This window comes from Sinocyclocheilus anshuiensis, unplaced genomic scaffold, assembly GCF_001515605.1.
Source record: "Sinocyclocheilus anshuiensis isolate Anshui unplaced genomic scaffold, SAMN03320099.WGS_v1.1 scaffold74, whole genome shotgun sequence".
NCBI classification, from domain to species: Eukaryota; Metazoa; Chordata; class Actinopteri; order Cypriniformes; family Cyprinidae; genus Sinocyclocheilus; species Sinocyclocheilus anshuiensis.
Genome location: NW_015546044.1, coordinates 466,351 through 484,783, shown reverse-complemented (window position 1 = coordinate 484,783; position 18,433 = coordinate 466,351). Strand labels below are relative to the sequence as shown.

The 18,433-nt window shown below is 36.0% G+C and overlaps 1 protein-coding gene across 1 annotated transcript in view; it reads left to right on the top strand.

Moving 5' to 3' along the window:
• LOC107698986 (CUB and sushi domain-containing protein 1-like) overlaps positions 1-18,433 on the top strand; it is a 320,519-nt gene that overhangs the window by 4,239 nt on the left and 297,847 nt on the right. Inside the window, exon 2 of the mRNA XM_016500120.1 lies at positions 14,160-14,376. Within this exon, the coding sequence (XP_016355606.1) occupies positions 14,160-14,376 (217 nt within the window). The remainder of the gene's footprint in view (positions 1-14,159; positions 14,377-18,433) is intronic.

Here is an 18,433-nt window from a genome sequence, read left to right as displayed (position 1 = left end):
AATTTACATAGATATGGAAATGCAATTATTATGGCTCAAGAGGTTTTCAGCTTGGATCTGTGAAATGCATGTAGGCTTCCATTATGGTACACAGCTAAGACCCGGGTTAAAAGACAAACCAAAGAAAATATGTACCTGACAGAGCTGAAACTGGCATTATGGCAGGCACGGAGGGAATTTTGTATGTAAATGTTTTTAGTTGTATTCAGCTGTAAGATTGTTTTTTTCTATTAGAGTATACTTTGAAGTATATTGGGTTTTTGGACAAAGAGTGATTCAAGGTCAAACATGAATTGGAGCATATTGTGACAAATGGGCCTATTATTGTAAAGCTTGTGTTGGATTTTCTGTGTGATGGTGGCTGAAAGAACACAAAAGTAATGTCCATACTGTTCAGAAGTTTGGGGTCAGTAAGATTTGTATTTATTTATTTTAAAAAGAGTCATTAAATGAATGAAGATGTTTATCATTTTACAAAATAATTATATTTCAAATAAATGCTGTTCTTTCAGCCTTTCTATTCATCAAATAATCCTTTGGTTTCTAAAAAAAATAAGCAGCACAACTGATTGATACACTGATAACGATAAGAAAAATGTATTTTGAGCACCAAATCAGCATATTAGATCACATGTGTAAATTACATTTTAAAATAATTGTATATTTCACAATATTAATCTTATTATTGTATCTTTGTTCAAATAAATGCAGCCCTGGTTAGAATAAGAGACTTTAAAAAAACATGAAAAAACTTGCTGACCTTTTGAATTGAAATTGAAGTGTGAAAATTATACAGTAGTTTACTAATGTAAAGTTCATACATTCTGCCCAGATTTTTTTACAATGGATTCTCTCTGAAACAGTTAAGTGTAATGGTTAAGGTTCTCTGACCAAAAACTATGATAGAACTGATAGTATAGCAGTCCATTTGCTTTTTCATTGCGGATATAAACGTGTAGGTCTCCTCCTGCCGTCCAGTGGCCGCTATCTCTTATAGATTGACAACGGAGATTTCTTTTGCCTTGCTGCCTGTCACTTCCAGGTCCTCTTCAGAACTTTGATGTAGTGTTTTCTTATCTTTTATCTGCTGTGATTAGATAACACATTTAATCCTTTTATGTCTCCTCCATTCGAAACTGCTTTGTTTTTCCTCTCTGCTCCCTCTCTTTCTCTCCATTTTTCAGTGGCTTTTTTATGCTTTTGTGCCCTACCATCCTCCGTTCCTCTTTGGCACAATGCATCACAGTCAAAGGACTGCAATTTGATTTTATTTGTCAGTGCTCCACCGAGGGGTGCCATTAGTTACTGCAGACTACCTCCAGCTTTTCTCCTCATATAGAATGTAATATTCACCCCGTCATTTAACGCATACAATTAAGTGGCGAGTTAAATGGATTGATGCCAAAATATAAGGAGGGACATAGTCTAATAAAGAGCAGGGAATTAGCGCAGGTCAGAAAACAAGAGTGAGGTAATAGGCAGTAGGTACGGGTGTTTAGAGACAAACAGACCTGAGTGAGGCGGACAGCCGTCAGGTCGCAGTGTACCGGTTGCTGCAGCCTGTTATCCGCTCTAATCCATGTCAGTGTGGAGCCGCTGTCACTGCAAACACACCTGTCAGCCATTGCTTGTACCATGTCTGGGAGGAAAATTCTGCGATACGCTGGAAAAGGAATTTGGGGCTTTATTTGGGTTCCAACATATTATTATGGGTTTTTAGCCAAATGAATGCCCCAAAAGTTGTATTTATGTCAACAAGTCAGTTTAGCAGTTCAGAAAGACAGTGGCAAAAACATACTTCTTAAAGGGATAGTTCACCCCAAAATGAAATTAAAATGAAATTCTGTCATTACACGTTCTCTGCTTGTTCCAAACCTGTATGAATTCATTTCTTCTGTTCAACACAAAAGAAGATATTTTGAAGAATGTTGGTTTCCAAACAGTTGATGGGATTCTTTTTTTGTATTTTTTATACTAAAGTCAATGGCTGCCGGAAACTATTTGGTCACCAACATTCTTCAAAATATCTTCTTTTGTATTCAACAGAAGAAAGAGACTCATATTGGTTTGGAACAACGTGAGGGAGAATAAATGATGACATAATTTTCATTTCTGGGTGAACTGTGCCTTTTAAGGTGTGATCACATTTACCATTGCTCTGTGAAATTTTGCAGACGAATTTCATTCATTCCAATAAGAATTCATGTGATTAGGAGTTTCATGTGAGGGCAAGAATGCAGATTTTGCAAATGTGACCACGACTTTAAAAGGATAGTGAAAAATGAAAAGTCTTCACTATTTACTCATTCTCGTGTTGTTTTAAACCTGTATGATTTTATTTTTTTTTTTTTCTGTGAAACGTAAAAAGATATTTTGAAGAATGTTGGTAACCAAACAGTTTCGGTTCCAATTTACTTCCATTGTATGGACATACAATACAATTGTATGCAAACATTCTTCAAAATATGTTTTGTTTTTGTTTTTTTTCTGTGTGTGTGTGTGTTCCACAGAAGAAAGAAAGTCAACAGGTTTACAACAACTAGAGGGTGAGTAAATGATGACAAAATCTTCATTTTTGGGTGGACTATCCCTTTAAAGGTATACAGACTGAGTTTACATTCAGGAAGTGATGTCACACAGACTTCGAAGTGCATATTCACTTTGTTAAGCCAATTTAAGTTCAAGGGACAATTGGAAAAAATTATTAAACTATAAGCACGAGTCATTATCCTCTCCCATACGAGACAATCGATGGCATTCTGTATATAATCATTTTAATTCTCTAGTACCTTAATTATTCTATTACCAAAACAGCATCGATCCAGTGACACATGGATGGCAAACAAAGCTGGATTTTATTTTATTTTATTTTATTTTTTTATTTTATTTTATACATTAAACTGGATCCTCCATCAATCCTGCTGGTAATTTGTCAGCCCCTCTTGACCTGTGAATCTCTCCAATCAGTCTGATCCCACATTTATTAAAATAGAATAGTTGAATAGAATAGTTATCTCAGAGAAAGAAGAATATTTATTTATTTATTCATTCATTCATTCATTGTAAACATACATTGCATTTATTGTACTTAAACCTCCATCAATCCTGTTGTTATTGTTTTGGGTCCCTCTGGACTGCAGTCCCCTAGAACCATCTTAACTTTTCAGTCCATTAATTACATCCTTGAAGAGGAGGGACGGATTTATCAGAATGGCGATCAGTGAGAGGGTGACAGAGTTCTTCATTAAAAGTCTATGTCTTTCTCACCCATGTCTTAGCCATTGGCATGGGGACACCTTCATACTGCCTCAGCACAATAAACAAACAGGGCCACATTCATTCCCTGTTCATCCTCTCATTCAGACCTACATAAAAGAAACTGTAGGATTATTTAAAGAGAATCTAAACAAATTTGTTTGCAGACACAACTTCAATCATGGAGAAAATAAATGCAATGCTTAGCTATGCGGTTTTAAGCCCTGAAAAAGAATCTGCATGAGTTATTTGGTAATTCCTCAATGGTTTGGCCCTCAGTCGTTGCTCACTGTGTGCTAGAAGGTGGAGGCAGAGAGATTAACCGCACAAAGCTATGATGGCTGGAGCCGACTGAAGCCAGTTTCATTGAAGACCCATGTTAGATCTGAACACTGGGCTATTGTGGCTCCGTAATGGGGCTGAAAGTGCACTAAATTCTGCCTGAAATACACTCCTTGTGTGTGCTCTCTGCTCGGTCAGGAACATCTCTTTGAAACGCTGAGCTATTGAGGCCACCCAGTCCATTTTAAAGCGCTCTTTGCTCATAGCAAAGTAACAAAACACTAACCTGTAATATTCATAATGTAATGAATATCTAAGTCACTTTAACATGCAGGTCGACATCATTTTTAGCTCCAGGCTGAATTAAAACATCAACCTCATGCAAACACAACGGCATATCTTAGTAGTCACCATAGACACTGTGAATATATATTTAATGTGAACCTAATACAGAGGTGTTTGAGCTGATGCATATAATAATAAAGACTTTAACAGAAGTGACTACTCACAATTAAGCTTTTTTTTTTTTGTAACTGTGATGAACTTTACAACAGCCTTTTCACACTGTGTTTGACCCTAGATCATCTTAAAGCAATATTTCTCATTCAGTACAAGTTTCGTTTAGTTTAGTTTAGTTTAGTTTAGTTTAGAGCTTTAGTAATCCCCTTGGGGCAGTTAGTTCAGACTGTCGTGGTGCTTCACATATACAATCAACACTTAAACACACATACCAGTTAAGCCTAGTTCAGACTACATGACTTTAAACATCGGCAGATCGCTGTGCTGTTCAGACTACATGACTTGCTGTCTGTCTTGAAGTCGTTGTGGTGTTCACACTACGTGACACTACATAAATGATCCGCAACAGGTGGTCACACACTACACGAGCTGGCAACAACTCTGTTACCCAACGACTCTACACGGTCCCCAAACCACGTTTTGTCATGAAAACACATGCGAGAAGTGGAACAAGAATGATGTGAAACAGGAGTTGTTTATTAGAAAATGGACATCGGAAAGAAATTTGTGCTGTAAGCTGTTTGCGTGATGATCTGTTCTGAAAAATTTAGCTCCATTTCTTGTGTCTAGTGTTGTTTTTGGCAGCCTGTTTTAATTTTAGTTTTAGTGTAGTCTTTGTGTGAAGCTGTCTTTGTCACGTGATAAAGGTTCGTTGACGACGATATTTAGTCATAATTTTCGTTGACGAAAGCAACACTACTTGTGTCCAAACTTTTCTCAAAGCCATGTTGCTGCTGTTGTTTTTCTTCAGCTGACCTCAACCCATGCCTTGCTCTCTCATTGGCTGTAGCTCGTCGAGAAACCTGACACCACGTGATGTCGAGTCGGTCCAGATATTTATCATGCTAGATACAGTATTTGAATCCTGTAGTGTGAACTTGGCATTACGCATTTGACTACATCAAATGCATTTGTGGCATAATGTTGATAAACACAGCTCTGCTGTTTCCTTTTATTAAAAAAAAGAAAAAGAAAACGGTGAAAATCAAGGTTGCAGTGAAGCATTTACAATGGAAATAAATTGGGCCAATTTTTGAGAATTTACACGCATACATGTGAAGCTTACATTTCTTTTAAAGCACTTATATTTCGTTTTCTGTTAAAATGTGTGTATCATTTGAGCTGGCTTATCCTTTTTATTGTCATGTTATGATTGTAGGAATTATTAACTTTAAACAGAAAAAAAGTTTGTAAGTGATTTTTTTTTTTAATCATGTTAACACAGTTTTGGAAATGCTTTTGAGTATTTTGATGTTTGCTGATTGGTGCAATTTACGTCTATTGTAAGTATCTCAATGCAAGCCAGATTTTTGCTTGTTTTAAAGACAGAGAGGGACAAGTCGAAATTAATATTTGAGGAAAACAACATTATGCCACAATGGGTTTGATTCCTGCAAAATGCATGAACTGATCAAATGTGTCCTTTGATTTCGATGGAAGTTGATTCTGTAGGTCGATTAATATGGCAACATTTCCTCAGATCAACAAGCAAGCTGTGTGCTTGTACTTAAATGTTTATTAACCTGATATTTATGCGAATATGAGTGTTAAAACATCATAGAGCCAAATCATTTAAATCTACATGCACCTGGAAGTGTCATGCTGACTCCAGCTGTTTCTATTGTCTGTTGACCCAATGGAAAAAAACTAATATGTTACCTCCTTAAAGTAGAGCTACTTTTCTCCTCTTTCCACAGCATTTGCCTTTGTATTAATGTTCTCCGCAATCACATTGCGCAAACATTAGCATAATGTATGGTTTTACCCAGGAAAGCTGAGGATGCCAATTTCCATTGTAATGGCGGGCATTCTTCGGTTAATGCAGATATGATGAGCCTGCAGCCAATGCATTAGAAGGCAGCTGGTTGCACATAGAGAGATTTGTGGGACTAAGGTTGTTTTTCCTCTTGTGCTGGTGTATTTGAAATCCCCATTCACATCTGCCTTGTTGGTATGGTGTAACTGAACTCAGGCCCTAATGACATTTTCCACTGGTCCTTGAAAAAAGGAAATATGATCCATTTGAAGTGCTTATGAAAACGGGTGAGTCAGACCTATTTGTCTCTTAGGTGCCCAATTTACAGCAGAGCTATGGCAGCAAAGCTAAAGGGAATGCATTTCTAGAGATTGTAAATTTTTTTTTTTAATCATGTTAACACAGTTTTGGAAATGCTTTTGAGTATTTTAATGTTTGCTGATTGGTGCAATTTACGTCTATTGTAAGTATCTCAATGCAAGCCAGATTTTTGCTTGTTTTAAAGACAGAGAGGGACAAGTCGAAATTAATATTTGAGGAAAACAACATTATGCCACAATGGGTTTGATTCCTGCAAAATGCATGAACTGATCAAATGTGTCCTTTGATTTCGATGGAAGTTGATTCTGTAGGTCGATTAATATGGCAACATTTCCTCAGATCAACAAGCAAGCTGTGTGCTTGTACTTAAATGTTTATTAACCTGATATTTATGCGAATATGAGTGTTAAAACATCATAGAGCCAAATCATACAATGATTGTCAAATCTACATGCACCTGGAAGTGTCATGCTGACTCCAGCTGTTTCTATTGTCTGTTGACCCAATGGAAAAAAACTAATATGTTACCTCCTTAAAGTAGAGCTACTTTTCTCCTCTTTCCACAGCATTTGCCTTTGTATTAATGTTCTCCGCAATCACATTGCGCAAACATTAGCATAATGTATGGTTTTACCCAGGAAAGCTGAGGATGCCAATTTCCATTGTAATGGCGGGCATTCTTCGGTTAATGCAGATATGATGAGCCTGCAGCCAATGCATTAGAAGGCAGCTGGTTGCACATAGAGAGATTTGTGGGACTAAGGTTGTTTTTCCTCTTGTGCTGGTGTATTTGAAATCCCCATTCACATCTGCCTTGTTGGTATGGTGTAACTGAACTCAGGCCCTAATGACATTTTCCACTGGTCCTTGAAAAAAGGAAATATGATCCATTTGAAGTGCTTATGAAAACGGGTGAGTCAGACCTATTTGTCTCTTAGGTGCCCAATTTACAGCAGAGCTATGGCAGCAAAGCTAAAGGGAATGCATTTCTAGAGATTGTAAAGATTATCTGCTATGGTTGGCGAGGCATTAGCCTCAGCTTTAACTCTGTCAGAAGTGGGAGGTTTCACCTTGATGTGTTTGCTACATGTCTCATCTCAGTTTTGGGTATATATAAATTATACCCCAAAAAAAGACAGGTGGACTGATTAAATTAATACTAACCCAATTCACAATGCACGGCATGTTTCAAAGCACATGCTAATAAGCAGTAATCATGCCGTAAGCAGGACATATACTATTTACCTTGCGCTTCCTTTATATATTATTTCACAGAATCTAAATCACTTAATCCTTTTATAAAAATGACTTATTTGTGGAGTTGGGAATCAAGATCTTTTTCTTATTCAAAATCCTGGAACCAAATTAACTTCATGGGTTTTGTTAAGCTTTCTTATTCAGACTTGTCATTTATACACTCAATCAAGTAACCATAAAAAGAAAAACAAAACAATCCAGGATTTATGAATACTTCTATGGTTAAAGTTTTGCTCATGAATATTAACTAAGCCACACTAAAGTTGCTTCCTACAATTAAAATGCAATCAGTCAAGACGTCACCACTTCATACATTCATACATGCTTCATGTTGCGATATCTTGACTCTTGACAAATTAATCCATACACCAGCAAACTGAATTTTAATTCAGTAGCATTTTTATGTCTTGCTTTGAGTTAGCATTTAACTTCTATTCTAATTTAGAGCCTATTTAAAAAAACAAACAAACAAAAATAAACTGTAAAATGTATAATACGTATACATGAAAAATGTTTACAAAACTATTAACTTTTTGGTAAAAATCTAATGATATTTAATAGATAGAAAAGCATAGTTAAAATAATGAAGATAATCTGTCTATCCATAGATAATCCATCCATCCATCAGTCTCTGGTAAAGATCTAATACTCCAGTCCAGTCCACATCAAGCTGGTCTGCTGCAATCTGGAGATAATAAAGCAGATGCACTGAGTTTAAAGAAAAAGCTGGAAACAGGATAATGGCAAAAGAGAGCATAAATGAACAGAAAACATGTTATCTGCTTTAGTGCAGATAACAGGCATAAGAAATGTAATTTCTCATTATGAATCTTAAGTTATTGTCAAACAATGTCACGCAGAGACATACACTAATTCCAGGGTATGTTCTAAAGCTGCGCTTTAGCATCAAATTCCAATGTCATATGTATTCATACACATATCAAAAGCTTTATGGAATAGTCTGTCAACTAAACCAGATTTTTCTGCCAGTGACAGACTGCTGTTACCTCAGTATGAATGTCATGAGTTCTGTTCCAAAACCTGGAGCCTCACAAGTGATGTCATATATAGTATATTAGATATAAATAGCATTCCTCATACACAGGACACTTGTCTCATTATTTATTTATTTATTAATAGTATTTAAAATATTTAAGAATATTTAACCACATTTCTCTCACTTTGTCCACTACAGTATATTGGATGGGATTGGATAGATGCATTCTGTTATTGCCTTATCAGTGAAGCATAGATGTGATGCTTGCTTTTCTTTGTGCCATAAAATGCTTTTCTGGAGATACTCACTAGGTTTTGAAACATGGTGATGGTGTGTTGACTTCTAGTTAAAGAGGTGGACAAAGTACAGTCCAGCTGCTCCCTCCTCTTGCTTTCGCCCAGCCCTTTCCCACTCCCCTTCCTTCCTAAGATCTCTGATTGCCGGCATTCTGATGGATTGCTGTCCTGCCGTAGTATGGCACGGCAGCGATCGATTTATCAAAGTGTCATGCCGAGGCGCTGCAGCCCCGTAGCAGCGGCGGCAAAACAAACATTGGTTGACTCTGGAGGTGGTCTCTGCAGTCGTGCTAAACAAGGTCAAACGTCTCTCTCCTTCACTTCACTCCACCAATATTTTGGGAAAACACTAAACAGATGCAACCCAGTATAAGACTGAAGACTCAGGGATCTCAGAGAGTTTAAATATGTGCCTCAGCCAGAATGTTTGGAGAAATAACCGCGAACACACATGATGTTGTGACTGCGTGAGACTCTTTTGTAAAAAATCAATAAAGCGTCATGGATGAAATACTACTGTATGGAGCTTTTTTATGCCTTAGAGATTTATGCAGCACTGTATTGATGCAGGTCAACTCGATTCACTTGTTACTTTCATAATGCATTTGTAAATCTATGCTCAAGGAAAATAAATTACCTGCTACTGTGAGTGTGGGGGTTATCCTTCTTTAAGAGGTTACATAATGCATTTCCTTTTTCCTTTCAGCTGGATACATTCAAATGAACACTTTATTCAAATCACTTAAAACGTGAGGAACCTGGAGATGGATTCAAGAAGAGATTCTAAGGAAAAAAATCCTATGATTAAAATCTTTATTTGGGATTAATAATCCTAATTTAAGTAAAATTTGAATTCTATTTTTTAAGAGCAGTCTTTAAAAAGTTAAATTGAAGAAGACAAGAACATACAGTGGGTATAGAAAATAATCACCCCCTTGAAAATAAACATTTTGTTGCTTTGCAGCCTGAAATGAAGACAGATTTTGTTTTATCCAGCTGTATTTACTCACTTATAACATCCAAGTGAAACATATAACACTAACATGGCAGAAATAAATAAATAAATAAAACCGAATCACTGAGTTGGAAAAAGGATCACCCCCTCCTAAAAATGACTTGTAAACTCAATCAGGTGTAGCCAATCACCTTAATATCACACAAAGCCATTTGACTTTCAACTGTGATCAGATGTGGTCATTTTGATTAGCTCAGCATGAAAGGAGCTTTCCTGGAGCATTTCAGTCCTTGATAGTGCAGCTGAAGCAAACAATCAACTATGGGTGGCAAGGCACTGTCAAAAAGCAGGCATAAAACCGAATCACTGAGCTGGAAAAAGGATCACCCCCTCCTAAAAATGACTTGTAAACTCAATCAGGTGTAGCCAATCACCTTAATATCACACAAAGCCATTTGACTTTCAACTGTGATCAGATGTGGTCATTTTGATTAGCTCAGCATGAAAGGAGCTTTCCTGGAGCATTTCAGTCCTTGATAGTGCAGCTGAAGCAAACAATCAACTATGGGTGGCAAGGCACTGTCAAAAAGCAGGCACAAGTCAGGAGATGGATACAAAACAATTCAAAGGCTTTATCAATTCCTAGAAGCACAGTGAAGTCTATTATTAAGAAGTGGGAGGTATTTGATACAACACAGACCTTCCCTGGGTCAGGACGTCTCTCCAAACTGGATGAAAGAGCCGGAGAAAACTGGTCAGACAGGCGACCAAGAGACCTACAGCAACTCTGAAGCAGTTGCAGGAATTTATGACAGCGTGGTCATTGTGTGCATGTGACAACAGCACAAATTCTCCACAAATGTGGCTTGTATGGGAGTGTTGCAAAAAAAAAAACTCCTCAAGAAAGGCCACATGCAGTCACGACTGAGCTTTGACAAAACGCATCTTGAAGATTCTGAGGCAGAAGAGACTAAAATTGAATTATTTGGCCTCAACACCAAACATGTCTGGCGGATATCCAATACAGCTCACTATCCAAATAACAGTATTCCTCCAGTAAAGCATGGAGGTGGTAATGGCCTGTTATGGGGGGGTTTCTCTGCAGCAGCGACTAGAGCACTTGCATGGGAAAAAATGGATGGGGCAAAATAGCATCAAATTATTGAGGAAAATCTGCTGCCCTCTGCAGTTGTCAATGGGAAGAAGGTTTACCTTCCAACATGTCAATAACCCAAAGCTCACAGCAAAACTAAGGGGTGAAGATCAAGCAGAGCAAATGCCTTTGACTTGATTTGAGACATTCTACCTCATTCTTTGTCCAACAATGTCCTCTTTCTTCCAGTCAGGCCAGGATTTGCAGTTGTGAGTAGAAGAGTCACTCACATGAACTATGTGTATGCAATGTAGGCTACTGTTTATGTACCTTAAAAAAACTATGATAATTTATTTTTACATTCGATTATTGCATACAGAATTCATGGACAAGCACATTTTAGGATACCGGACAAAACATTTTTACAGTAGGCTACATGAAGGCATTTCATTTATTTTGAATAATCACTCAAATTATTAGATTATTAGGCTGCACGAAAACTTGCATTTACAGGTGTGTCAGTAGGTGGCGAAAGTGACCGTCTTTATGAGGGAGTCACTGAATCAACCGATTCTTTCTGAACTGATTCATTCTGGAATGAATCATGTATCTTTAGGCTTGTTCGAGATGCATCGGCGCTGCGCAGACCGATCGGTGTATGACATCAAAGTATCGCGAGAGCAATTCAATAGTTTAAAGAGTCGTCTGCTCTCCAATCACTCTCGCGGTACTTTGATGTCATAATCCGATCGGTCTGCGCAGCGCTGATGCATCTCGAACAAGCCTTTTGTGAGTGAGCAAGTGGATCTTTCACAACCAGTTTGTCAAAAAACGCTGATTCATTTAGCTACAGAACAAATGTACACAGGCTTCACAACAGATGCAGGGATAAAACGCTGTTATGTGTTCAAAACCGTGCAATACTGAGTTGAAGGCCAGAAATGGGTGAATGTGTCTCATTTATACTCCCATCCATCTCAGTCTTAGTTCATTTAAGATGAACAGCAATGTTGAATTTGTCCACATTTTGTTCTTGTTGGACAGAGTCTCTTATTTTGTGCTGAATGAATCTCCTCATTTTTGTCAGCATTCCACTCAGTGGTCTGAAATGACCCGGGTTTCATTCTTAATATTGTAGTGCTTCACAGAGAAGACTTGTGGCTGTAAAACCCCACAGCGTCATAAAGGAGTCTGTATCCAGAGGTCAAGTGTTTTTCTCAATGGTTCATGCTGGCCCAACCTCACATGAACATTCCCTTGGGATTGAGTGCAACAATTTATGGATTTTTTTACTGCCATTGCACATTCCAGCTTTTAGAAATATGATTGCAGTTCCAAGTTTTATGATAATCTGGTGTGGTTAGAACATGAGTCAAGCAACCAGGCTTGAAATTAATCTTAAAGAGTCACAAACATCATATGAGTCAAATGAATCCCAGCACTCAGTGCTTAGCATCTTATTTTGTGACACTTTCTAGCCTAAATAATTCATATCAAGAGTACTTTTATCACAGACACCATGCCTTTTAAACACAGAAAGATGTCTTCCAAATTCCTAATCAGTCTGTTCTATTATCATTTGGAAAACTGCACTGAATATGGCCACTGGCCAAAGGCGGATTATTTGAATGGCACTCAGCTGTTTTCCAGCTGTTTGAGAAACTCTTATTTTTTTATTTTTTTTAAAAAGCACCTCAGGTTTTTCCTTTCTCAGATACGTTTTCACTTAATTATTGAAATTCTATGGTAGTAGGCAAAGCTTTCCGCCTTAAGAAATCCAAATCCCAGTTGTGCTTAAGAGTTATACTATAAAAACCTTCACAGTTTATGCATACTGAATAAGAATTTTTTTTTTTCATGCATAATGACATGAGAATATTGAGAATATAGGATCTTTGCATTAAGCAATATGACTTTGTGACACATTGTGTTTGTTTTCGGTAAATGTTTTAAATATTTGTGCATTTGTGACATATTGTTTGAGCTTGGTTTTTCATGAAGTGTAATCTTAGTGTAATCTCCACTCGAATGTGTTAGACAAATGTGTGTTGTATGTGGTCATGCTGGGTTCTCATTTGTTTGCTGGTGTGTTGGGATTGTTTTTATGGAATATGGGCTTTAGTGATAACAGATGTCCTCTAATTAGGCATTTCTAATGCCGTTTTAATCGCCTAACCCCACATAAATTCCAATGCATTTAGGAATCAAATGATAAAATATAGGATGATGTATCCATTTGCATTGTTTTGTCTTATATTTGCGTATGTATGTATTAAGGTTGTGCCGATAGACGATAGTATCGTGTTTTGACGATAGAAAGAGATATCGCCTTTGACGATGTTTCTATTAATTTGTTATGTTAAATACAAATTCAGTCATATTAAAAACATTAGGCTGCTTTTAGCCTTACGCTGGAGTTGGTTTACTTTCTCGCAACGAAACTAAGTAAATAATTACATAAATTAGCACGATAATATCGTGTATCGGCGATCTCACAGGCTGAGGATAGGACGATATGAAAATTGAGCATATTGCCCAACACTAGTATGCATTTATTTTACAAATTTGTCTGATTCATGCTTTTTTAATGTTTATTTTGCTAAAATTTTATCTTATTTTTGAATTCATAAATTGTTTATACAAATTAGCTTCACAGAGGGAGTCCTCCGTAGTCATTTAGCAGATAATGAAATTAGCCATAGGCAGCAATTTCTTCTTCTTTTTTTTTTCAATGCAAACAAGTTTGTCTAATTCCTGCCTGAAATTAGTATTTTTCTTATGCATTCAGTTTAATTGCATGCAGTTGTTTCAAAGCAAAATTTAACTTACTGTACCAGTTTTATATTAAGATTGTAAGCTAAAATGTGTTTAAAAATTGTACTCACAACTGTCTTTTGAACATTGATTTAAGACTTCCATTAAAAAGATGAACTGCAGGGAGTAGTTGGGCCATGTTGTTGGGTCCTGTGTGACTGCAGCAGATATACAAGTTCAGTCATTTTAGCTTGTCTTATTTATATGCACCTTGAGTACACACTTAAGTAATTACATGGACATTATAAGGATAATTATAAGGATGTAAATATGGAAGCATTTTATTGTACTAACAAATGATTTAATGCCCTGTCAGATCAAACAACACATTAATGAATGTAAATTAATCCTTTAAAGGCACAGACCGAACTGGCAAATTAACATATTCATCACGTCAGAAGGCTGTAAATCATAAAGCATTGTTTGCAAATATTCTACACCAACTTACTGATAAGGAATACATGCGTAAATTCACATTTCCTAAGTTCACATTTTTGTTCCTAGATGCTTTAGACTGATAATAGTGTGTAGATTTTGCCTGATTCCTCATTTGAATGCATTTTTTTTTAATCCACTTTGTATAATACTTTCTTCTCTTTTTCTCCTTTTCACAGCTCAAAACTGCAGTCACACACTACACAGTCCAAATGGGACAGTAGAAAGTCCCGGATACCCGTATGGATATCCCAACTACGCCAACTGCACGTGGGTGATTGTGGCACAGGAACACAACCGGATACAGTTGGTATTTCAAGGCTTTGCCTTAGAGGAGGACTTTGACATCCTCTCAGTCTACGATGGGCAACCTAGTCCAACAAACTTACGGACACGGTAAATACAGAACATTTGATCATATTGTGTGTGTAAATGCCAGATCCAATCTCTTGGAATTGCTAGCTGACATTACTTTGCTAACAGTTTGAACTGTGTGAACTCTGTGCGTGAACTTTGGATTTACTTAAGTGTCCCATAACTTGTTTAAAGTGCACTGAAAGGAATGAAAATTTCGTTTTAGGAATGTGTCTATAATGTTTTGAACATTGAAGTCCACAAATTGATTTAGCACTTTTGACTTTATCGCTGTCTTGAGTCTGAATTTCTCCTTTGCATACTATGAAAATAAGAAGAAAATAATAGGATTGAGGCTCAAGGGATTGAGCAGAGCAAATATCCTCAGGGGGAGTGTCCTTGGGGCCTTGGCCTGTTTTCCATTCGAAAGCTAGCATTTTGAAAAGCTTGCCTACATTCATAGATCCCTTCCCAGATAGAGGATCTATGAATGAAGTGGAATGAAACGAGTTCTATAGAAAACAGTGTGGAACTCTGTAAATTTGTTGCTTTTTCCCACCCTTTTTTGTCACCTTTCTTTATTTTTTAATATCTGTGTGGGAAACGATGTGCACAAGGACACTTTCAAGATATTTTTTTTTTCTATTTTTTTATGCGTCAAGATTCAAGGACAGCTTTCTGCACAGCCCCACGTTTCCATGGTGTTCCTATGAATGTTAACCTTGTTCAGCATGGGCAGTTTACCCTGCCAGTGTATTATTAGTGTCAGCTGAACTCCATGTCTTAAAGAAATCAAAAGGATATTGCGACTATTCCAATAGGATGTTGTTTTATGATATTGATATTACGTGAGGAAGTCAGTGTTGCTGTACTAGTCGTAACGTCACACAAGAAGTCAATGAGTTTGAGCAGTGGTGTGCTTCTAAAAATCTGTTATGCATTGGAATGTTTTTAATGTTAGTGAAAATTATTATAAAGTGATACACTTCCATTCAAAAGTAAGATTTTTTTTATTCAGCAAGGATGCATTAAGTTGATCAAAAGTGACATTTAAGACTAACAATGTGAAAACTGATTTATATTACAAATAAATAATATGTATATCTATTACAAATAAACAAATGTTGTTCTGAACTTTCTATTTATCAAATAATCCTGAAAAAAAGTATTTTTTTCCACAAAATTGTTAAGCAGCAAATGTTTTCAACAATGTTTCTTGCACACCAAATCAGCATATTTAATTGATTTCTGAAGGATCATCATTTACGGTACTTTTGATCAAATAAGCATCCTTTTAAATGGTAGTGTAACAGATTGTAAAGTCATATTTGGCAGAATGTTTGCAACATTGGTTGCGCTTTGAAAATTAAAAACCGACATTTGCAGTTGAGCTTTGAAGAAGCCAAGCTAACCATTTAACATAGTAACATAATGTCACATAGATAACGCTTATTACTACTGTGAAGACAGCAGACATGGGCATTAAAGTTAAAGAGGTTTATTGTGCTGTGCAGCGGGATGAATTTCTTGGCCTGAGATCATTCAATATCACTCGCATAGTCTGCTGCAAATGAAACATACCATTCCTCCCATGTGCTAACTGAGTTAATGACACTTTTTTTTTTTTATTCCCTCTGTCCTAAACGAGATCCCATTGGCTGACCCTGCCGTTCCACTACTTTTTTTTTTTTTTTTTTGTTCACTGTGAAATAGGTCCAGTGAGTCATTGCCACATATTACCATCACTCTAATATCTTCAATCTCTGGTTTGATAGGGCTTACCCAAACACATTTATGATTTAACTCATCCACAAGTCTTCACCCTTATCACACAATACCATATTATCCCTCCTAATTTCTGTTGAATCAGTTCTCAGCTAAAATGTAATCACCCTTGAGATTATTTGGTTTGAGAGCTGATTTAAATAAGTGCTGTTTTATCCACCCAATTATTAATTTGCATCTGAAGCTGTTTGCTTGTTGTGGGTGGATTTGAATGCGTTGTGTGAAGAATACGACTGTACAAAAGGCCTTTGAGTCAGCTTGTGATATTTGCCATGTAGTGTTTCCATTGTTCTACTTTGAATCTTAGTCAGGACTGTCAGCTGATCCTATTTGTTCTTCAACAGGTGTGTGCTATCATAAAACATAAAAACATGTTTATGCTTGCAATTAACTGCTCACAAGTTTTCCAGTCTCCCACATAAAGAATTTGCTTCTTGATTTTTTTTGTACTGCGGTACTGTACCAGAGATGTTTTAGTAATATTATTTATATACTATAGTATTTATTAATATTTTCTACTAGATTATTAACATTTTAATTTTAATTATATTAATTAAGTATTTAATGATATTAATTATACTTTTTAATATACATTATCTATTTAGCTTTATTTTTATTTGAAGTTTTAGTTTTTGTAATTTTTGTAATTAAACTCGTTTCATTTAGTTAATATTTTATTATTCGAGTTTCAATTAACCAAAGCTATATTTAGCAGTTAGCTAACAAAAACAACACTGCATTGCATTTTTTAACACCAATAATGGGCAGGAATAACATATTAACTTAACACACAAAACCGTTTATGGGTAATGCAATATCTGATATTAGATATTATCTCTGGAAAGGCATTAACCAGTCAGCTGACATCCTTGACATGTAGGTAAAGATTTCAGTAACTGTCACCCTAATTGGTGCTGTGCAACTGCTGATGTTGTGAAGGCATCTGGGGGGCATTTTTTTATATAGATTATACTGTCATGAGGGTGATGGGTATATAATGTATGGATATGTTGTTTAGACATCGGATTGAGGACACACCAGTTTCCATGTTGGTGTTTCCTTGCAAGTATTTGCCCTTTATATAATTGGAGCTCCTACAACAGTGATTATCTACTTTTCCTGCAGAATTTAGTTCCAACACACCTGCTTGCAATTTTTGAATGAGTGGAAAGACCATTATTTACTGGTTCAGGTGTTTGTTAGAAATGAAACTGAACTCTGCAGGAAGCCGGATCTTCATGAGCTGGATTGAGCTAAAACATTTACACTCCATATGAGACAGAAACTGAGCTTTGGCTTAGTCCCATCATCTTACACAGGTTTTCCAAATCCAACTACAGCGATCTCCTGCGTGAAGCTCAAGGACTGCCTCTTTTAAAGGGATAGGTCATCCCAAAATTAAAATGTTCTAATAATTTGCTCACCCTCATATCATTCCAAACCTCTTTCTTTATTATGTGGAACATAAAAGATTTTTTTTGAGCATACATTGGAAGTGTTGAAACCAAAACTGTTTGGTTTCATCATTCTTCAAAATATCTTCTTTTGTGTTCAACAAAACACAATTTTCAAAACACAAAAAACCAAAGTGTGTTGATTAATAACTGTTTGATGAATTACTGCTGTTTGATAAGCTGTTTTTATTTTCATATTATTCGATGGCTGATTATTCAACACAATTCTACATTTTCAACAAAATAAATTAAGAAGTTAAGATAAGTTAAGATTTAAAATGTTAAAAGCTAAAATCAAATTTAAATACTACACACGTGAATTTAGACATTACATTACAGTTTGAAAAATGGATATTCATTTTGATATTAAATGTATTTAAATAGTTTTAACATTAAATTATTAGTGTATTTGAACAAACTTAAATTATTAATATTTTTATATCTTTAGACTTAAACTTAAGTGATTGTTAAGGCATTCACACCAAGAACGATGACTATAAAAACCTATGAAATTATAACGATTAATATATTAGCGTCCGCAGAAATAGATGGTAACATTTTCTATTACAATATCTCTAAACTATTTATGTCAGTATTTTTTTTTTTGTTCATCATGTAGAAAAGAAACATTCTGAAAGTATCATTCCTCTGTTTCAGTATTGTTATACAGCAGATGTCAAGTGCACTTTCTTATTCTCACAGAATTAGAATGAGTATTAAAACTTTATAGTTAAAGTTATCATTATAGTTATTGTCATTGATGTGAACAGTCTTTTAGATGACAGCAAAGGTAGTTTAAAAGTAAAAGTAGGCACTCAAAAGTAGGGCTGTGCGATTTGGGGGAAAATATCAAATTGCAA